Raw genomic sequence first — 23,303 nt, 5'->3', positions numbered from 1 at the left:
TTAAGATCTGATCACATATCCTCTGCATAACCATGTACTAAAATACCGACTGCTTATCCATATGGATGAAGATTACATTTTACATTCTAAATGCCTCTAAAGTAAACAGCACTTCACTCTTTGCTCTTTTCATGTTTTGACAGTTACCCTAAGGATTTGTTAGCACTGAAATCAGTCCTGTTTTACTGTCCTACATGTAATTAGTCATGCGCATGTCTGTATGACTATTTTTTAATCTTTTTAAAGGTCATAGTTCTTGACTTATAGTCAGCTGAAACATTTTTGTGCTTTAAATTGCATGTATATTAGAGTATCTTGTTAAGCCCCTTAGAAATAATGTAATATAGAATCTTCTTAATTTATCATTGGGATCTTTAAAAACCAAAATATTTGATAAAGTTCTTTAACAACATGAAAAATATTTTATACTGTAGAATATTCACACAAAGTATATTGAAATACCTCTGTATACAGTGCATTTGGAATGAGTTTCATTTGTTCCTGAGTTCTTTTTGTCCAACCTCCACAGGGTTTCACTATTACAGGCTGGATAGGGCTTCTTGCGTGAACTAACATAGCTGGTTTAAAGGTTGTCATTCGTTCCTCCGAGATGGAAATTATATTGTTTTGGTTATTGAGCCTGAAATACTGAAAAAGTGATTTGTAAGGCAAAACTAAAAACAGGTTTTCTGGAAAACAAAGCTCTAGTAAATACAGAGATATCATTCTGTTCAGACTAAGCAAAAGGAGCAAATAATCTATTCATCGGATTTGTATTTGAATTAATCCAAGGGTTAATATGTAGAAAACTTTTGTTTAGATGTTAGAAAAATAAAAAAAAATAATAATAATAAAAAAGAATGTCACCTTCTTTATATTTTGTGTTTAACTTCTGTCTTGTTCTGCAACAGCAAAGGCCTTTTCCCACTATTCATGGATATAGTTTTGGATAAGGGATTAGGTGCTTGAAAATAAACCCAATTTACTTTCTTCCTATTGCCTGTGCTTTCTATTACTGTCTTAGGAGAGTAGCTCTTACGTGACAACCATGCTAGTACACAGTGTTAAACACAGCTGTGTTTAACTGTATTTTTTAAACTGCTGATTTTTTTCCACACTGAGGTTTACTAGACTTAAATATTAACTGCTTGCCAGTTGCCTTGAGTTACCTCATGTATTTATAAAGATTATGGTGAATTCTATTCTTCTGTTTCAACCAAGCCTACGCATTATACCTCATTTGTTAAAATGCATAATTTAACTTGCTTTCTAATAGTGCATTTCCCGACATAAGCAATGTTATTCTTCAAATTACTGTTTCACGAAAAATCTGTATGGGAAGAACCTCGTATGTTACAAAGGCTTCTCTAGGTCAAAAAAGTGCCCAAATACCGAACTGTATGAATAAATTTGGACTTTCAAAAAATACTTATACCCCATTATAGCATAAATTCCTAAATCCATAACGATATGCATTACAGGGTGCTTAACAATATCTTAACATAACTTTCTCTTTCTGAGTTTCTTGGCATGTAAATCAGTGAAAAATGTGTTATTTTATAGATAAATGGCTCTTTTTTTCTAAATACATCATAAAATAAATACAATATTTCTACTGTCTATATTTCCTATGGATAAATATGGATTTATAGTAGCTAGTCAGTACAATCACTGCTATTATGGAAAAATTTTTAATAAAATTATTTTAAAAAGATGAAGAGTGACAAATTAGGGAGATTCAACTATAGACAAATAATTGAAGATAAATGTCCTAATGAAGTTCCATGAAAGAATGCAGATTTACCAAAATCCTTGAAAGTGAAGAAAAAGATCTGCATTTATTTTAACTGTTTCTATTACATAAACTGTTCTATCATTAGTCACTTTTGTAAGGCAGTGAAGATGCTATTATAACATCTTATTAACATGTACACATAGTTTAAAGCTCTTACTCTTATAAATGAAAACTATCAGAAAATCAATGAAAACAGTCCGAAAATCAGCCTCATTACCTACGGAAATAAAGCTTATGCCACTGCAATATCTGTCTGTCTATCTGTTGGTCCTTCCCATAACATCTTTCAGATCCAATGGTTAATTGCAATCCAACTTGACAGGCACATAAAGGACTCAGGTATATTACCTTGCTAAAAAATTACATAAAAACGGACATAGGGTAGACGAGACAGACCCAGATTTTCCCCTGAGGAAAGGCAATCATTACTTGATATTTTTCCTTCCCCAGAGGCAGCCCCTCGATGGCCTGTCGCACACACACCAGCCAGCCATTTCACAGGAGGGCAGCTTCGACCATATCTTGTCTGTCTATACACTACAGAAGAGAAAGGGTGCACAGAGAATACATACCACGCAGACAAAAAGTTGTTCTCCACAGGAAATTGACTTCTGTTAGCTTTCTGCAGATGTCCACAAACGAAGAACCAGCTGTCATGTTTAAACTGCCTGCAGTCATCAAGGATAATGTGATTTTATTTTCACTCTTTTCAACTGCTTTTCCTGGGTTTTCAGAGAACCAATGACAAGGTTTATAACGTTAGAATAAAGAATTTATTCTGAACTTACTATTTTTCTTCAAGCTACCTACATTTCACTTCATCCATTTGCTCATGTGTTGGGTGTTAATAAAAACAAGTTAAATAAAAGGTTGAGTTATAACAGTTACATCATGGAAGAAGGTAATAAGAATAAACAAAGATACCACAGGGGTAGGTGGTAACATAGCAGAATGATCCACGATGAAAAACAATAGATGTGGAAAATCTCTGTCTCTGGATGTTTAAAGCAAATCTTTGTACTAAAAGGGGCCTGTGTATGGAAATGTAAATACTATCAAGATTGAACCTTTATTGCTGGAGGACAAAGGAGGTGCACCATTTAAATCTCATAGGATCACAGAAGAAAAATTGCGTAAACAACCTTTGTGAGATTTTAATGAAATCCTATTTAAACTAAACTAAAATTACTGAAAAGCAAATTTTTGTATTTGGTATACTGTGAGTCTGATTGTCCTTCTAGGGTTTTATAACTATTTGGTTAATTACCAGAAAAAAATACTATTATTCTTTGTCAAAGAAACAAGCAAAAACTTCCAAGACTTTTTGAAAAGCTCAGGACTAGAATACAAGACTGCCTTTTGATATATGCCTTCAGTAATGTTTCCTGAAACCACTGAGGGGCCTTGAGAATGGATTCTGGTAAGGTCATGAATCTTAGTTTTTTAGATGAAGATGGTCTTTGACGAATCAGAAATTACTTCAAGAAATTCTGGAAATTATTATACTTGCCTAAGAAAAAGCTGGAGAAGCTGAAGAATGGGCAACAATGAGGATCTTTTAAAAAAGGAAAACAACAGTTACCTTTTCTTTTGTACTCTCCATAAAACCAGTCAGCCATTTTGTTCTTTGTTTATCCAGAGGACTTAATGATGATGGGTTTCTTTGATATACGTGAACCTGAATCATTAAGTACCTTTAAAAAAAGAAGAAGAAGAAGAAGAAGAACCTATGTGTTTACCATCCTAAAATCACTTAATTATGTATCCATTATGGTTACTCTGGTTAGATGAAGTACAAAGGCAAGAGTCAGAAAATGAAAACGTAAAAATGTCAGCATTGTTATGCGTTTTAACAAGTCACAGCTCACTATTGACCCCACATCTACAGCCAAAAATGTAGCATGCTTTGTTTACCTCATGTAAAGGATAATGTTTTAGCCATGCCTTTCAAACTCCTGAATGTGCACTCTCACTAAGGGAGAGACTATATAAACTGGGAATAGGTCTGGCAGAAAATCACGGATTTCATTAGGGCAAGGTGGTGTGGAATAAGAGCACACCTATGAATTCTATACCATATTCTCTGCAATATGGTTGTGTTCCATACAGGCTAATTGTGTCTGTGTTATACAGTAAAGGAAAACTAGTATTGGTAGCCAAGTCTTTTCATTTCTGTGCTTCTTAGGTTTTGAAGATCCCATGGATTTCATGGAATCAAATTTCAATTTTGATGTACATAGCAGCCTTAATTCAAACACAATGCAGGGATTTTGTGCATTAACAGTAACAACAAACTACTAATACTAATATCTTACCATTCTCTAAAGATATTAAGATATTAATACTAATATCATACCATTTCTTCTTAAGAAAGATGAAAACAGTATGTACAGTAATCTCTGACTGATTTTTTTTAACAGAACATTTTCTATTATAATGCCAGTAAACATTGCTGTAAAACCTTGTCTTTAACAAGAGGGAGGCTAAAAGACTCAGATTTATTCATTTACTTCTTTTCAGTGACAGCAGTGGGTATTTATAGCATGAAGATGGCAGCTTTTAAATCTATAAATGGCTTTTTGGCATTATAACTCAGCGTTATGGTATGGCTTAAACTGTATGCTTACAGAGTGGTATGTCAAAATGTAAAAGCATCAAATGTCGTAGTAATTCAAAATTTCCTATGTAGATGAAACTTAAAAAATTTGACATCATAAAAGCAGATTAAAAGGTATAATTTCTCTATAGTTTGACTAATGCTAACTTTTAGATACTTGTTTCTGAATCACAATGTTTTTACTTTAAGAATTTATATAGTGATAACGTTATGCAAGCAATGAAATAAAAGATTTAAAACAAGTGAGAGAAATCAATAATTAATTGTTCAAGGCCTGCTTTTTCTCTTGTAGTGCTTAACACAAAGAAAAATATTTAACTATACCTATTAGTAGGTCAGACAGGTGGTAATCATGTTCGTCCAAATTCACAATACCTACAGATAAAAGAAAATACTCTTCAGCACACAAATTTCAGGATTTTGTCAGTTCTGGAATTTGTATTCTTAAACCATAGCCAAGATAGCTCTGGCAGGATGGTTTAAGAGGAAATTCTAGATAAGCCAGAATGACCTTATCTTAAATTTGTATTTCTTATGCGGTAAAAAGGTATACAAAGAACAGATAGTTTTTCAAGTAACCAAGTCCCATACTATTAATGCTAACACAATGAGTTTTATCTGCAGGTTTAAAGAACATCAATACAGAAATTTATGTCTCATTAACAATGTATTTTAAAATGATCTAGAATTAAAAAATATTACCACACACTAATAAGGAGTCTCAGAAGTCCTTCAGTGAGAAAGTTTGCATTTGAAAGAAAAGCAAAAACTGTTATTCCACACCCAAAAGGGTGTAATAACAAACTGCATGTGTTTTTATCATCTTTGAGATCTGTATCCTATTAATACACAGAATAACACTTAGAAACACTCAAAGTACGTAAATTAAATTCACAGTTTGAAAACTGCACTGTCATTTTTGTTTGAAGTAGCACTGAATGGGTTTTACATTCATTTTATATAGCACATCAATGCCAGAAATTTTTGAACATTTGAAAAATAAAAATATATGTATTTGTTCCACTGTTTTTAAGTTTTCTTTTTTCCCTCTTTTTGATTTTTTTTTAACCTTTCTAGATTTCTCTTTTGTATTTATTTATTTCTGATACAATGAATTACCATTCTTTCCAACATGATGGCTTTGTGATACGGATATGTCTATTTCATATTTTCTCCCATCTATTAATTCTCAAAACAGCATCTAGCATTTATGCCTCTCATCAAAGTTAGCTAGCTGTATACATTCTTAGCCCATCAATTCAGTTTTGCTGGCAAAAGCATAAAAGTAGTAGATTAAGAAATGACATTGGCAGTTTTTTGAATAAAGGATGATATGTCATGAATCCCTGCTGTTAGTAGGTATATCTAGACAGCAATAACTACCATGCAATCTACCCTTTATTATCACCTTTCATTGAACTTTATCATTTTTAGGAGAGAAGAAAATGGTGTTGATTATCTGAGGGTGCAAATATAGCTACAGCAAGGTAAAGGCTGCATAAAGATGGACAAAGAAAGGAAGAACGAATATTGGAAGAAGAAACGAGGAAAAGTGGAAAAAAATCAATGAGGTAGGCATAGATCTAATCAGTCTAAAGCAAAAAAATTGTTTGCTAGGCTAAAAAATAACTTTTGGTGGAGACTGTCAGAATTACAGCAGGAACTCAGGTATGCAGATGTCTGCACTTCAGCAGAAATTGCGGACAAGATCAAGGTATTTGTTTTGGTGCATAAAAAGGGTTTGAAGATGGAGGTGTTTAACAACAAGGAAGTGGTCCACACACCGAGAAAGTGTTTCACGTTTCACTGAGTACTTCGCTTTGTAGGTACTTGATTTAATTTCATCTGTATCCTTCAGAGTGATTTTTTCCCAAGTCTCTGCAATTAGGCTCCAGTATGTGAACAGAAGTAAATTAGCCATACGACCTATATTCAAAAACACAGTAGGTGGTTTGTGTCCTGTATTTTTACTTCGTAGCTTAGCTGCCAAAACAGTCATTGAAAAAGTCAGAGGGCCTGACTCTAGTTTGTCCCACTCTCAGGAGCCTCTTAAAATACAAACTACAGCACAGTTGGTCAGAAATCTCATTGGTCTAATTGCGAAAAAAGGTCATTACACATTTAAATGAGGACAAAGAGAAATCCCAAAAGAACTACTCTTCTTATCCATAGTAGTTGCATATTTAGCAGAGATGGAAAAACTTCATTTCTGATCTCTCCTTGCCAACACTGTATCCATTTAAGCTTAATTTGTTAATTAATTGGCATAGTGTGTGAAGCAAGGAGCAAATTGATGACTTTTGAGTCTTCTGTTTGTAGTATCTAATTACCGGCATTGATTTCATTCAGTTTTAAAACTTTCAATCAGCTTGCTGTGGACAACATATGATTTTCATATATGGCATTAGCTGTTCTGCAAACAGAAATAGATGCTCTGGATCTTGTATTGGAAGCTAATTTGTATTTATGTCTTTGAAATTCTCATGGAAGTAACTGGGATGTGAATATGAGCATACATATTTTACCAGTTTAAATAAAATTAAGTTTTAATTAGTAGACATAAATCCAATTATAGTTTAGGAACTAAACCCAGTAATATTTCTGGATGGTCATAATTCTGAATCTATATGAATTTACATGACTGACATCCATCTAATAATTAACGATATACAAAAATAAAACTGCAAATTGAACAGGATATATTGTACCTCTTTAACGTTTGTTAAATCTTTAAACTAATCTCAAATTTTTATTTCTCTTTTCTTATTCTCAACAGACTAGTATATAAAGTGGATTTATAATCCCAAGGGTCTTTTTCCTTCTAATTATTTTAAATGTATTAAGAACAATCAATCTTTATGTACTCACAGATATATCAAGTGAGAAAAGTAAAAATGATTAACAGTAATATTATAAAACTACTTCAGAAGCCTACTCTGAAATGTATATCATCTTGCACATAAGTCTGACCAATTAATAATTTTTCAGTAGTCTGATATTTATTTAATATAACCTTTACACCAAGTCTGATTTTCAATAGCATTTAATTAACCTGTGCAATGACTGTACTTGTGTATATAGATTAAAAATTTGTAAAAGCAATGGTCAGTTAGGCAGCAACTAGTATAATCTGTACATACAATGGCATTAATTATGTTCTCAAATTGGGCACATCATTGCTTTAGACAGTATAAAATTCTGGCCTTCTAGATGTATTCTGTTTAACTTTTCACAAAAATTTTGAAGTAATACCTATTTATAGTGCAATTAATTCATGAGTTTTTTGAGACAGTATTAAACTAAAAAGAGCCTGCTAAAATACAAAAATGAGCAGCATGTTTATTCTGTTAGTATTTTTTCTAATGTCATTCATTCAGTAAGAAAGAAAAAAAAAAAAAGTTAACTCCATCCCAGCCAGATCCAGCATAATGGCATGTCATAGGCAACAGATTTCTTCTTATCTCCCTCCTATCCAAAGTTATACAGCAACTTCTGAAATTAATCCACTAATGTAAAAGTAAATGAAGCTGAATTAATAGAACTTCAAAAACATCAGAAAATGACTGTTACTGGAGACAGTAGATAGCAAAAGAATGTGAGAAGTTAGAAGTTAAAGAAGGGTACACTTTATGCTTAATTTTCTCACATTTTCTTTTGGAATTTGACATTCAAATTAAAATGCTTTAGTCATTTAGGCACCTTTTTATCAATCTGTAGCCTAAAGAACCCTGTTCTGTAAAAGAAAATCAAAGCAAAGTAATTTCCTTTATTCCATCTTAGATTTTACAGAAAAGTATTGCTGATTGTTTTGAAATGAGTAGATTTAAATCAGAAAGAATGTTCTGCATTTATGCTGGATAAGAGATACTCCAAAAGAGAAAGGCTGGCATAAATGGCATGGTAGCTTAAATTCTGTGTTCTTTTCTGTGTTCTTGATTTTCTCTCAATCATCCATTTTTATGTACTGTTTTCAAAGTGTTTCTTTACTGGCAATAATCTGCGTACAGGATGATAAAGCATTGGCTAGGTGGTCAAGGGACGCGATAGCCTCACTCTACCCTGCACTGGTGCGGCCTCACCTCAAGCACTGTGTGCAGTTTGGAGCACCACAGTATAAGAAGGACATAAAACTATTGGAGAGTGTCCAAAGGAGGGTGACAAAGGTGGTGAAAGGTCTAGAGGGGAAGACACATGAGGAGCAGCTGAAGTCACTCAGTTTGTTCGGACCAGAGAAGACGAAACTGATGGGAGGCCCAGTGGTGGCCTGCAGCTTCCTCATGAGAGGAACAGAGGGACAGGTGCTGAGCTCTCTTCTCTGGGGACAGAAAGAGGACCCGAGGGAACGGATCTGGGACATGGAGCTGGGACAGGGGAGGGTCAGGCTGGGTGTCAGGAAAAGGTTCCTCACCAAAAGGGTGGTCGGGCACTGGAACAGGCTCCCCAGGGAAGCGGTCAAGGCACTGGGCCTGCCGCAGTTCAAGAAGTGTTTGGACAACACTGTCAGATATATGGTCTGATTTTTGAGTGGTCCTGTGTGGAGCCCGGAGTTGGACTCGATGATCCATCCTTGTGGGTCCCTTCCAGCTTAGGTTATTTTATAATTCTATGACCTATAGTCAAGCAAATCAAGCTCACCTGTTCCCAGTATCAAGGCATAGTATGTGTATCTGTTCAAGATCTGTAGCAGCTAATAATGTATCAGCTCAGCAAAAGGCTGAAGGCAAAAGGGAGGCTAAATATGCCTTCTCATTTAATTTGATAAGTAAATGAAGAACAGCATCCTTGAAAAACACGAGCATGTAATATTAGCTTGAATTGGGAGGAGCTCAGCGAGATGAACATCACTCAAGTTTATTAGAATGCATTAAGCTTGAAACTACTTTAATCAAAAACGGAGGTACAGATTCTACAAAGGTTGTGCAAGTTACTCTATGTGAAAGAAACAGGAGGAAGATTCAAACAAATCTGTGGTCACACACAGAAGTATTCGCCAGAGACATAATCAGCAGGTTTAACTGCTGGAAGAACTGAGATGAAGCAGCTATGAAAAAGCAAAAGTACATACTGCACAATGACTTTTTCTAGTCTAAACAGTCTTTACCATACTGCACATTGCTTACTGCAGAACAAAAACTTAGAAAAGTGAAACATATTGTCTACATTCAGAACTAGAACACGTAAAATGGTTTTACTAGTCAGTTATTACACATTTCTTTTCCATCTGACTTTATATATTTCTTATATTAAAACTACTGCTTGGGATGCCTTGGCTCATCATTTCTGTACGCTAGCACATTACTTAAATGCTATTTCATTGACCATTTATTTTATATAATTATTTAGTTTGGTTGTTTTTTGCAACAAAACTAGCATTTGGAAGTCAAGTGTTGCTATAATGCACACAAAAATTGGTCAAAGAATATATATAAAATATATATGAAGCATATATATGCTAATATGAAGTATATTAAATTTAAAGATTACAGCTGGGACAAGGATTAGTATATAAATATACATTATAAATGATATTTTCTACTTTAAGAAATCCACCCATCTTACCTGAACTACAACAGGACACCTCTGAATTTTCACCTTAGTCCTTTCACATGCAGTTGGTTCTGTGGGCATTGTAATTGTTGATGTCAGGTTTAAAATCACTCATCTGGTGAAATTTCCTAACAAAAAAATAACAACGATGTTATGTTAAAATACATGCATTGCTTTTCTTTGTTTATTTTTATGCAGAAACCTCACCAGAAAGGTTATCTGCACATTGACACATGCATCTTGGTTCCATTATCATAAGTATCCATTCAGAGTTTTAGATTTTTTCAGTAATATACACTGTATTTGTACACTTTGCATTAATAAATCCCTTCAAATTGCTCAGCTTTTTCAAAAGCACCCATCTCTCAGAACAGTCTCTCCCCTCCCTTCATGAAGAAAACTTATCAGCCTTTGCATCCAAAAAGATTTTTACTTGCCCCCTTGAAAAATGGTTCCAAAATCAAAGGAGAAAAGTTGTCCGTGCCTTTCCTCCGTAAACAATAGGACAAACCTTTGTCTAGGTAATCAGACAGCAAGAGCTCAGTCCTATATTGCACCTTGAAATGTCTGCTAGGTATTTTCTACTAGTTGTAGATTCTACCCACACATACTGTAATGAAAAATAATTTCTCAAGCATAGATAACGGTCGAAAAAGCACACCGACATCAAAAGTACAAGAAGGCATTGTTTCCTATATTAATATGAGAAAATCTACTTTAACCAAGTTCTTATTCTTTACTTCCTTCTGACAGCATACAAATCACAGCTTCTTCTGCTTGATGTGTACAAGAAAGCTCAACATTTTTATTTGTGCATTCCAAAAACATTTATTTTTACTAACATTAACTGTAAAGAGCAACTCTTCTAACCATGCTCCATCTCTCCCCCCCCCCAAAAAAAAGGCCACCACAATGGTTGTGAGTGTAAAATGATGGAAGCTTGCTTTGCAACAATCAAACTCTGTCTACAGTGCAATCCAAGATCCAAGGTGTGGCAGCAATTCTGCAGTGACACAGCTCATACAACATATACAGCTGCAACCAACTCAAAATTAATATTTTGGCAATAGCAGCTGTGAAGGAAAATGATTTAATATGAAAAGAAAAGGATGTTGGATGGTACAGAAAAAAAATAAAAGAAAAAAGAAAAGAAAGGGAATGCAGTACTATTTTTGAGAGGGTAAAAGTCAAAAGGGGTTCAGGAAAGTAAAAAACACTTTCTTATTAAAATTGATGAGTGTTAAAAAAGATGACCCCTAGGGAGTTTTCTTTGGATTTAAGTTTTCATGCAAAATAGTTGCGCAAGTTGAGATATGATGAAAAACTAGTTTAACAGAAATATGTAGAAGAATTTGAAAATATAGGCCTAGATATATATAAATCTTTGATGCTGTGGACTTATTTTGAGTTACAGAAGATTCAAAGGGAATGCTGCTATTGGAGTCAGACACTTTTCAAGAGCACCACTTTGAAATTATGTTGTTACTACTGAAAGGTCCAGTATCTCTCTTCATGGGTCTGCTGACTGGTTCAATGTATCTTCTGTCATGCTGCTGCACTGGGTTTCATCTCTTAAGGGAAAAAAGTGAAGAACAGAGGAGTAGTAAACGGCACAGCAATCTATAAAACTATTGGCATTTCAAGCATGTTCAGTATGTCTTTGTGATTAAAGGCAAATGGTGCATACATGCTGATATTTTTTTATCTGTTTTTGAAAGACACGGTGTCTGGACTTCTTATATCAATACTAATCTGAGCTTCTGTAACAGTATAGTATTTTTATTTGATGATATTTTGAACCTAAGATCATTCCTTATGTTCAGAGAGCTTTAAAGCAAAGAGCACTTCGCATATCTGTCCAACAGTCCACAATTGAATGACTATGATTCATTCACTAGATGGGAAAAAAGTTCCCTGATATTAGTCCTGAAAGCAATCTGTCATTATACTGGCACATTAGCTTTGTTCAAATTCATTTGTGAGATTCTTTGCAGGAAATAGTGGCTAATAAAGTAAGGAAATGATAGAAGAATATTGAGGCCCTATTAAATCATTAAACCCAATTCCTTCTCAAATACAATAAAGGCTTTGAAAAGCTAGACAACAGTCTATAAAGTTGCATTTATATTCTAAGAAAAATAATAAAGAAAGTCTGCCTCCATAACATTGGGTCTTAAAACACAAGGAATGGTTTCAGTTGTCCTTCGCTTTCCAAAGCTGGTGTGACCGATACCATCAGATGTCTTTTCCACTAATATAACCTCAGGCCTAAGACATAGGTCAAAATCCCACACTCTCAAAATAAGGCCTGGGAATGCATGATTTATAACGTGCTGATCAAACTCAAATAGCTGTCATGTGCTTTGTTAAATCCTGCAGAGCTTTGGCTGTGGTCTGGATAAACAGATGAACTTTAGGTTGATAAAATACTTTGTGAACTTATAGTATAGAGTGTTATATACAAATATTAGTCTTCAGAATCTCTATGTTTTATGGCCCAGGTTTCTAACTTCCTCATGAGAATTATATTAGAAAAGTCAGTATAATGCGTACTTGCAGACATGGACATAGACTAGGAAGGCTGGATTAAGGAAAAAAAAAAACAGGAAAAAAAAACAAAGAAAGGGGAAATGGATGGGAAAATATTTCAGAGAAAGTATAAATATGTAATCTTGTGATTTTTGGTAGTTTCTTATCTTGAAATGATTCTTCATTCTCGTCTTTTGGGAATCCATTCTCTTCATCAAATTCATGAACACTTTCTTGCCAGAACTATTTATATTTTAAAAAGCAATACTTTTCTCTAAGCTTTGAGAAACACAAGGCAAGGGAAGGCAAGGCAAGACACGTTACCTCTCATGCAAATAGGTGTAACACATATTCTGCAGTGAATGGCAGGTTTTTCATTCTCTGTAGTACACTCAGGATTTCATCTACAAATTGGTTTTTATATATGTATTTATTTTCTTCCAGTACTAGTAGTATGTTAATGCATGTATACTTTTTTCTAAGAACTAGAACGCAGTATACAGTTTCTGATGTGGCAAGAGGTTGGCTGTGCAGCAGTAATAGTCCTACATAAAAATTACCTTCCTCTCTTTTTTATTTTAGAGATGGGAGATGCTCTTTTTTTTTTTTTTTTAAATTATGAATACTGGAGAAAAGTGCCTAAAAGATTGATTTCCTGGTTTGTCTACTTTATGGACAACCAAACAGAAACTATGATTCACATGGGCACCGACCTGTGGGTATTGGAGGAAGGCATGGTCTGACAGCTCCCTGTGCATCTCTGTGGGCACTCCAAGCCCACTCTGCGGGCTCTGTGGCAGTCACCACGAGGCCTTTTGTTTTGCTAAGAGCTACCTCCTTGTGAGCACATGCAAAGACAAACTACATGAGCAGCTGCTGCACAGGAAAATTGTGGAGCCTTGTTCAGCCAGAAGCAAAATTAGCACCTTCATCTTTCATAGATCTATGTGTTAGCCATGTTCCTTGGGGAGCACCTTCAGCCTGGGATTCTTTCACATCATACCACCTTCTGGGCTCAGTAACTAAACCCAGACAGTGACCTTAGCAGGGAACGGCTTTAGGATGTTTTTATGTTTAAATCCTAGGTATGTAAAAGAATGTTTTTACAGTGTAATCTTCTTCCGAAGTTTTTATCCAGAAGTGACATATACATTGAGTTTCTGAAAAAAATACTTTCATATAGGATTTCAATAGCTGTTGATATAAGATTTATAATTGTTTTAGACACCTTATTTACATCTCCTAACATATAAGAAAATACTGCCATCTGTTGTTACATACAGTAAGTGCAGCTGCTTTCTACAATTAATGTTTCTTAGACGAGTTTCACATCCCTCCGCTTTATCTTTGCTGCTTTAACAACTCACTATTCAATTGTTTTCAGGAAAAGCTGTGCAATTCCTGTCTCAAATTAGAGTAGGCTAATGAATTTCAATGTGTTTACGTGGTTAAATGTTGAAACAAGCATAATACTTTTATTTTTCAGTAGTGGGCTTGGTTAAGGATTTGGGGGAATTACGTCATTGAACAAAGGGTGATTTCTATAACCATTAGACGTTAACTATTGGGGTAGCTAACAACCAGGCTGCTGAGAAAAATCAGTGCATTTAGTGCTGACACTGTTACTTAAAAAGCCTGGACTCTTACCTTGATACTGTAATGAAGCAAATGGCCTGAGGTAACTCGTGGAAAGTTTAGAATTTGCAATACAGAAGAACCTGTGAAGAATGATAATCTTATTGTAACACGTGCTCTTTCTAAATACATCTAACTAATCTAACATCTTTCTAATACATCTAACAAATGATTTTAAATTTTTATATAATAAAATTTTCCTGATTTTTTTCCTCATTCAGATACTTAGAGTCATCATTTAAGCTCTTAATGACCAAGAAAAAAAATAATCCTTGTGAAACAAAAATCCTTCAACAAGGGGCATGACATTTACAATCTTCTGCTTTGTTCATAGTTTATTCCAATTAGGTTGCACATATTTAGTTTCTCAGGTTACACTGTACTGTATTGTTTTACTAAAAAATGTCAAACAGGTAGTATATGAAGGAACGGAGGGAAAAATTTGGTTGTATTTCAGAGGACTGTGGGTCTTTCAGTGCAACCATCTGCATTTGAAACTTTGCCTTTGAATTCTTACAGACACATTTGATGGGAGAGAATATGATACAAACTAGATTTCAAAAAAGGAGAGCAAAAATCTGTGATCAGTGCAAGTTTAACCCGTTCTTTCAACAGCACTTAAAAATTATTCTGGTTCTGAATTTCTGATTAAATGTCTTCTGCTTTACTTTCACCATCCTCATCTTTTCTATTCTTTCTCAGCCTTTTGCTGTGCTCTTTATTTCTTTCCCTCTGGTTTTAATCTATAACTTCTTGAAAATTTGACAAGCTATCACTTAGCATGAGAAGCTGATAGAAAGCAAAAGCTACAAATACTTCAACATTGCTGCCAGCTTGTTCTTGTTATTTTTTGTTAATAATGTGTAATTTCCAAAAGGCACAAGCAAAACGTCTTTCTTACAGATATGGACAGCACAACCTAATCAGGGTGTTCACAAGTCTTTTATTCACAAAGGTTAAGCTGATGGAGACTAATCTACAACCAGCAAAAGTGGGCTTTGCATTATGATTTATCCATAGGGCACTGAATTACTGTATTAACCACAGAGGGAGTCTAGGAAGATTAGCCTCATCAGATTAAAGCTAGTTTTTTGGACAGTCACTGTAGAAATACCATGTTAGTATGAGGTCTATATGTAGCTGCATTTATAGTATTTTATAGATGTATATCTCTGCTAAAATTTATGCATCACAGCTGCTAATATGGCTGTTCTGGATTACTTACAGACCATGATCTAAATTGTTTTCTATATTGTTACTTTTTTCTTTTGTTTCTTCCTCCAACTCCTTATTTTATTTTTTCTTCAGAAGTAGAACATCTGTCTAAAGGAAGTCTGTCTCCAGCTGCATTTGCCTTTTACTTCTATAACTTACTATGAATACAAAGATGCATAAAGTGAATTACAAAACATTGCTAAAGTATTTACAAAAACAATCTAGTGTCATTGTATAAAAGCGAGTAAGATTTTTTTAAAGAGGTTGATAATTTTAAACATTTATCTCAACTTCCCATCCTTCAGAACACTTTGTAAACTTATAAGATATAGTTATCATTGTACCTTTTTTTCCTCTGTCTATACCCTAAAACCCAGAACTGAAAACTAATTCTAAGACAGATACTAACAAAATTACAGGATTATTCTGTGTGTACGTCATAAGAGAGATTTGGATGTGTTTAAGCCATGTCAAGGTTTTCATTTTAATTTTCTGCACCTGGAAATGGGCACCTGATGAACCCAAAATGAAGCATTCCCTAAAGCAGATGCAGATGAATGCAGTGTAATTCCCTACACCCGGGCTAATGCATCCCACCCTAGATTTCTCCTGATTACAGGCTCAGTGCAGCTATCATTAGAGCACAGGGCGCTATCAGGCTCTACACAACAGAGTCCACTTCTTAAGCATGGCTGGAGGAATTGCTCTCTACATATGATGGTAGAAAGGGCACCCATTCAGGGAGTGGGAGACCATCTGCTGCCATTTGGGAATGCCCAGCTGTCTTGCTGAAGAAATGCTATTGTGTAGAAACCTCCCGCCACCCCAAGGGAAATGACATGAAGCAGCAAAACATTATGGTGTGCAACTGTAAATGGGAGATGCAGATTCAGGTTCCTTCTCCCACAATTCTGGTACGTATTTTCTGAAGGCTGTTCTGGTAGCAGAAATGGAACTTAGGTATAATCATCTGTTCTGGAAGGCTAATCCTGTATATAAAGTCATGTTACCAGTTTTATATCACTGTCCAGTATTTGTTATCGAGGATGCGCAACATGCGGGTTTCTGTTGGTGTTGGAAGTGGCTAGGAAGGTTATGCATTTATTACTAAATTTTAAAAACACAACAGCAATCTGAAGACCTTGACTCTACCAGGACAGTCAGTCCTGGCTGATCAGACCTGCAGTGCTATGCAATGGACTTCAACAGTCCAGATTCTCCAAAATCTACTTTAGACTTGAGATAAAGAGTATACTGTTCTTCCCTCTCAGTGCTGGGAAATGAAATCAATCTAATTCTTGCAGCAAGGCAAGAGGATATTAACATTCAAACATGCAGAAGGCTTTTTATTATTATTTTTAATATATATATATATATATAAATCACTGCATTTGGGCACTGAGCTTGCTTAACATGAGAAGATATCTACCTGCTCTAGCATCAAAAACATCAATATTTCATTTATGCACAGTATTTGTAGCATTTAGAGAATATGTGAAGCACCTTAGAATTCTCTGATTCTGGTTATTGAGTGATTATAAAGTTTGTGAACACAGACAAACTTCTTCCTGAAGAAATTCACTCTGAGAAGTTTGTCTGTGTATTGCCTATACTGAGAAACAGTGATGATCTTTTGATTCCAGAAAAGCGAGCAGGAACCTGACTTCTTACTACAGAATTTGAGTATACTCACTGCTTAAGGTTTACGTGAGATATTAACAGCATTTACAAAAACATAAAGTGTTTGAATTCAGTAAAAAGTTTACCAAATTTAAATTACATTCAATGCTAGTTTTTGACACAGTATCCACTTCAAAATACAGAGGAAACAACCTTCACGATCATAGCCTTGGTAATGCAAACAGAACATTAAACCTGCAAGGAGAATCATGACAACACGCTGTGTGGCAATGAGATTTCTTCCCATTCTAAAACACCAGCTTCTATTTGCTTAATGCTCCTGTGGTTGCCAAGTAAATTGCTTCAGGAAAATGATCCAAGGTAAAATTTGTATGAAAACAACCAACACCACAAACAAACCAAGAAATAAAATCAAAAAGCAGCAGGATAATTTCACTGCTCAAGTTTAGAGAATAGTCCCACATACAGCTGGACTGTTCCTAACATGGAAGTGGCTGAGGACAGAGCAATGGGGGGACTTTTTCTGCTGGCTTTGGCATTGGAGAAACTAGCATAGGGCTGTACCTTGATTTTCCATGTATTCTGTGAGATTCTTTTCCCTTGATCTGTAAGTGGATCCACTGACTGAAACAAATGGTAGAGAAACACAAGAGATAAGGAGGACTACTTTTAGGAGCCTTACAGAAAAGAAAATTCAACAACTTAACAATGAAAAAAAAAAAGTCAAATGACTCTAAAGTATGTAGAAGTCAGAGGTGCAGAAGCTAGAACAATTCATTAATGCTCCATGTAAGAAGATCTGAATTATTTTAAGAGCACTGTATTTGCATTTTAGATATAGCAGAATGAACTAATTATGAAATGTATGCGTCAAAGATTTCAATTTCAGGCTTGACTTTACTTTGGAGATTAATTTTTTACTTTATCATTTTTGCAGGCAGTTCAGTGGACAGCCTTATTTGAATGTTACTCATTGTTCAGTGATGTATGAAGTGTATTTAATCAATGTGAAGAAAGTAATATTAAACTATTATGAGAAGCATCAAATGTTCTAAAAAATCTCAAACAGAAGGTCAAAAGGTAACAACTCTGCTAACAATATGAGAAACAGTGTATTTAACTTATTCTTTACATCCAAGCTTTTCACAGTATATAAATTATCCTTTTGTCACATAAAATTAAAGTGTAAAATGCATTTTTCTATCCCCTTGATTAAAATTATCATATAAATAATGAATCAGACATTTTTCTATGTTTTACTAAGAGAATTTTAAATAATTATTTAAGAATTGGTGTGCATTTTAAATGGCTGCAAAAACCTTTGACAGGATGGTCCTTACAGTCATTAAATCATTTGTCAGCGTGTTCGTTATTACAGAATAAGGTAATTGCCAACAAGGACAGTTATTTCAGTAACTCACATTTCCGCAAGTATTGCAAACCCCACTTTATGAAGATCCAAGCCTGATCTTAATAAAACTGTCACATGAACCTCCATTTTTCTTTTTTTTTTCCTTTTTAATCTTTTCAGAGTCACTGAAACAATGACAATCATCTTAGTTTCAACTAAGACAGCTAGACATAAGGAACTATTTACCTGAAATCTATGAGTGGAAAAACATTCATTTTCAAGCCAGGAGTTCCAACCCCACTGTCCAGTGCTGCTTCATTTGAAACGTACACGGGATTTCTGTCCCTGTCCAAACAATCAATGGCCACATTTTAAGTGCATTTTCACTGCGGGTGCCATAGGTTAAAATGTCCTGGATATAAAGCCACAACTGTCTCAACAGTGCTGCAGACAGCCTCAGCGGGTTAGGTTAGTGTGGAAGGCATACCACCAGCCAGAAAAGGAACTGCCCAAAGGAACGTGAGCTATGCCAGCAGAGAACACTTTCTGAGAGACTTAGACTGAAAATATTTATTTTCCATGTACCCTGACTCACAGTCATGGATCATATAAACAGTGATGGAGGAAGAAATACCAAAAAAAAAATAAAACGTTCTAAGTCTTGTATTGCTTGCACTTCCTATGTCAGGAACTCTTGCTTAGAAATGAAGAAGCTACTTTGAGATGAACAGAAGGGACTCAAAGGAAGAGACTATGTGCATGCAAACCTTTGACAAGGTAAGATATTCTCAAAGGGTAACACAAGGGTAATACTCAAAGTCTGTTTGAACTAAGGAAAAATTCATTACTTAATAAGGAAAGTGATAACTTTGGCTACTGTGGCTTTTGGAGTAAGTTTATCATTACAGTTATTGATAGCTTTTTTTTTTTTTCCTATTTGAAGATCTACTCAAGTTAAAGTTAACTGCATTCAAATAAATTAATTTCATACCACTATTAAAATGAACTGCTGCCACCTCACTGTCTCTTTAACAAATTTGTGATATCTCATCTAATAATGACGGAGGCCCTTGCTTTTGTTTCTATCTCCATTCCAGAAGACTTGCAGTTTCACAGGCATAAAGTGATAAGAATTCTGGACTGGGGACTTAAGTAGTGAACAGGCTTTGAATCAGCAGCACTTCAAGTGGCTAGTAGAAATGTTTTCAGTGAAAAAGCAAACCGTTATTTGAATTTGGTACATTTCTTTCAACAAACCTCCTCAGTTTCTGCTTTGACTTACTAGTGTTGCAGAGAACACTGCATATATTCAAAGTTAACTGCATACAAGTATATTATAAACATTTAAGCGCAGCAATGAAATCTGGTATAAACACAGACTGACAAAGGAAAATGTTTCTAGCTTCTCAACCTTTGAAGAACATAAAAAAAAAAACCATGAAATGAACAAACATGAAAAAATATCTGAGGTTTCAAAAAAAGCCTTCCAATGGATTTACAATGTTTTATGTACGACCTTCCTTCTGCAAACACAAGAAATGCATTTTAATATTGCCACCATTAAGAGTTCCATTGGCTTGCTGAAATCAAGCATAACTAAGTCTTTTCAGGATTTGGGTTATGCTGTCCTGCAGAATACTTTCCCTCCTAACTTTACAATCAGAGGTAACTGTACAACATCCCTGGTGGAAAGTGCTATTAGAAACCTCTCTGGCTATTTTATACAGATTTTTACATAACTGGTATTTTGAAACTTACGTAAACAAATCTGGATTTTTTATTTTTATTTTTTTAAACTACTGCCAGACAAACAAACAAAAACAAAACAAAAACAAAACCACTAGTTTTTTGGTGGTATTTCTTTCATTTAAAAACACTACACATTTTCACAAGGAAGATTTTTTTAAAAAAGGTTTTAAAATAAACTATTTTTATTGCTTACATGAATATATAAATATCTGTTCTCTCACATTCTTCAGACTTACTTTCACTATTCAAATATTTGAATTAAAAGTTAAAAATTAAAAGATAAATTCAAACACACATGGAGGAGACAAACATTTGAAGTTTTTTCTATGAACAAAATAAATGTGTTTCAAATTCGCTAGTCTCTGATAGATACCAAAACCACATAGCCTGACAGACAACACTTAACTACTTTTGGTTCAACTTCCCAATAATTTTTTTTTTGAGTGAAGCTAATCTTATCAAGTCCAGATTTAATACAGTTGAAAATTTTCATCATTTAGATTGCCAAGACAAAATGAAGACTGATTTGTGTATCATTACCTGACAGCACTACTGCTGATGCCTTGGCGAAATCTAAAGGTCCACATGACAATACAGTGAAACTCAGAGATTTAAATGAACCTTTTAAATTATTTGAATTATGAAAAACTATTATGTTAGTTTTAAATTTATGTTCATCTTGATAGCCAATTGTTTTTACTGTCCAACTTGTCTTTATGTTGAAGATGCAGGAAAGTACCTAAGATAACACTCAGAGCCTTATATTACACATACTGACCAGGCAGAGCTCAGACTCAGTAAAAGAGTTGTCCCAAATTCTTTGTCTGTGACTCATGTCTGGTTAATCTAACGACAAAAACTTTTCATTTAATACATATATTTTGTATAATAACCAGTGAAAACACATCCAAACAATGGTCAAAGTCTGATTTAAATGGCAAAAAAAATGTTTGTTGCTATTCTTATCTTGTCTTATTTAACCTATTATAACTCACAGCACAAAGATTTATAATGTTAATCTTGATTTAAATCGTTAATACATGAGTTTACAAACTGTTCTACTAAATTGGTGAGATGTGACACTATCTAATTTGAGCAAGATTAGATAAATTAGTTACAGTTCATAATCAGAAAAAAATGTGTTTAAAATTATCTAGAAAGATAAAAGTGGGTTAGATAAAAGTTACAGTTGTGATGGATTTTCCTCATTATTACCTTCACACTATAGAAAGAGGACTTTATTTTTTTACAGTCTACCCACCAAAAAATCTCATGAAACTATGTATGATTTTGAGCCTTTTAGAATGCCGTAACATTTTATAAGAGCTCCCGGTCCCCTCTTATGCCAAATAATAGAGTCTGTTAGGGTAAGTATCATAGAATCATAGAATGGTTTGGGTTGGGAGGGACCTTAAAGATCAGCTAATTCCAACTCCTCTGCCCTGGGCAGGGAAACCTTCCACTAGACCAGGTTGCTCAAATCAATGCACAGAACTTCACACAGTTACATGCATCTATAATTCCTTAAAAAGAGACAAGCTAATTCCTGGAACAGGTGCTAAGTTCAGTGTAGGGAGCCAAGATTGAAACTTGTAGTAAGAACACCTTACAAGTGTGTGAAAATCTAAGGTTTGTTGCAGATTGAAGTCACTGTTTGTCTTCATACTTCTATTAGTTTTGGGATGGTGGCAAAATAATCTCTCTTAAACTAAGAATAAAGCTGAAGGTCTGTGTTGCAGATGTTTCATGCATAGGAACAAATTCTATTGCACATGAATTTTCTGTTACATTTGAAAGTTTCTCAGTAATGTGGAGGAGGTAATGTAGGCAACATGGAATTTCCAACTAGTTTTTAACCTGGTATCGAAGTACGAGATTTTGTAAAAATTACAATAGAGATTATTTCAGTTAGTAAGCTGTTATGTATCAGTGTTAACTCCCTGAACTAAGCTGTGCACTACCACCTATTTCTCCTGACTCAGAGCACTGTCTATAATGTATGAGTGAGTCATTAATTTACATACTTTGGTAGCTGAAAATTGATCTTACCTTGATTTTTCTTCTGTTCCTAATGGCACTAGGAAGAGGCTCTTGAAGTAGACCCTTAGTAGCATATGAATAGTTCTGTGAAGCTTCTGACAAATTATCTGCCTTACTGTTAATGAACATTTGTAGAATATGCCAAAAGGTCTTTGCAGAAAACGCTATTATGCTGGCAAATTTCAACAAATCGTGAATCTTTATAGACAGATTATAAGCCCTTATAGTTGCCTTTTATAAAACTGGCATATTTAAAACTATAATGGCATTAATGACTTCAACTGTTATGACTAGATACGTACAAAAAGTTTTATCATTGTAGAATCCCGTCTGCAACTTCACCTACCAGAGGCTTTAGAGGTGTAATTTCTTTTAGCAGCACTAGGTGGAGACAGTGATTCACACAATGCTTGCTAACATACATTTTCTAGCTGCTGTACCACAGTTACTGCCGGTTAGCATGATTTCACTCTTCCATTCACTTCATTACAGATTGCAAGGTTACATTTTTTTTTAGTAGCTATAACAAAGAAAGTAAAATAAAATTATTCATGCTTTGAGTAGGTAGCAGGTCTCCCTGAATCTCTTTCACACGTGTATGCATACGTAAATCACAAAACTCCAGGCAAACTATAAACAAAGTACCAGAGCTTTCTTTCAAGGCCTAATATGCATGAAATTTACTTACTAATGGTAACTCTGACTGCATTTTTTCTTGAGCCATAAAAAACATCCTTACCATGTTCTTAATTTTTTATTTTTTTTTATTTTTTTTATAACTAGAAAATACATACTCAATTAAAAACCTCAGCCTTTGTGAAATCAATACTTTTGAAATTCCTGGAAATAAAAATAAACAACAACAGAAAAATCCATACACAGTAATTTACTTTCCCCACATTAACTTGATTTATTAAGCCTATCATAGCATATTTAATTATCCTTACCACAGAACGGTCTCCCAGTTAGCAGCTGGAGAGTTTTCACATGTCAGTCATGACCAATGATTGATATCATATGCTCTGTGCCCATCTTTAACTTCATATGAACTAGTTTTGAACTAGTTAGGATGCACTAGAAGAGAAAAGCCAACAAAGATAAGTGCACACAACTAAACAACTGCCAGGAGACCACTTTGCAGATATTCAGCCTAAAATTTAAAGTGGTTAGCAATTTAAGGAGGT

The 23,303-nt window shown here is 34.5% G+C and overlaps 1 protein-coding gene across 1 annotated transcript; it reads right to left on the bottom strand.

The window, feature by feature from the left end:
- Positions 1–11,046: 11,046 nt before the first annotated feature.
- Positions 11,047–22,370, bottom strand: LOC308196373 (uncharacterized protein). Its single transcript, XM_080595277.1, has 5 exons — positions 22,129–22,370; positions 18,577–18,675; positions 17,544–17,603; positions 14,136–14,206; positions 11,047–11,530 (listed from the first exon to the last, which is right to left on the bottom strand). The coding sequence occupies exons 1-5, from the start codon at positions 22,191–22,193 to the stop codon at positions 11,505–11,507; spliced, it is 321 nt and encodes a 106-aa protein (XP_080451403.1). The 5' UTR covers positions 22,194–22,370; the 3' UTR covers positions 11,047–11,504.
- Between the last annotated feature and the right edge of the window lie 933 nt (positions 22,371–23,303).

The sequence above is a fragment of the Anser brachyrhynchus genome (assembly GCF_964034855.1).
Source record: "Anser brachyrhynchus genome assembly, chromosome: 5".
NCBI classification, from domain to species: domain Eukaryota; kingdom Metazoa; phylum Chordata; class Aves; order Anseriformes; family Anatidae; genus Anser; species Anser brachyrhynchus.
The sequence above is the reverse complement of the archived record's forward strand: the minus strand, read 5'-3'. Positions and strand labels throughout refer to the sequence as shown.

Excerpts from the sequence above, each read along its gene's own strand:
- LOC308196373 (XM_080595277.1), bottom strand. The coding sequence starts at position 22,193 with ATGCTACTAAGGGTCTACTTCAAGAGCCTCTTCCTAGTGCCATTAGGA. Across the intron at positions 18,676-22,128 it reads GGAACAGAAGAAAAATCAAG|GGACAGAAATCCCGTGTACG; the intron begins GTAAGATCAATT and ends TTGTTTGGACAG. Across the intron at positions 17,604-18,576 it reads TTTCCACTCATAGATTTCAG|TCAGTGGATCCACTTACAGA; the intron begins GTAAATAGTTCC and ends CATTTGTTTCAG.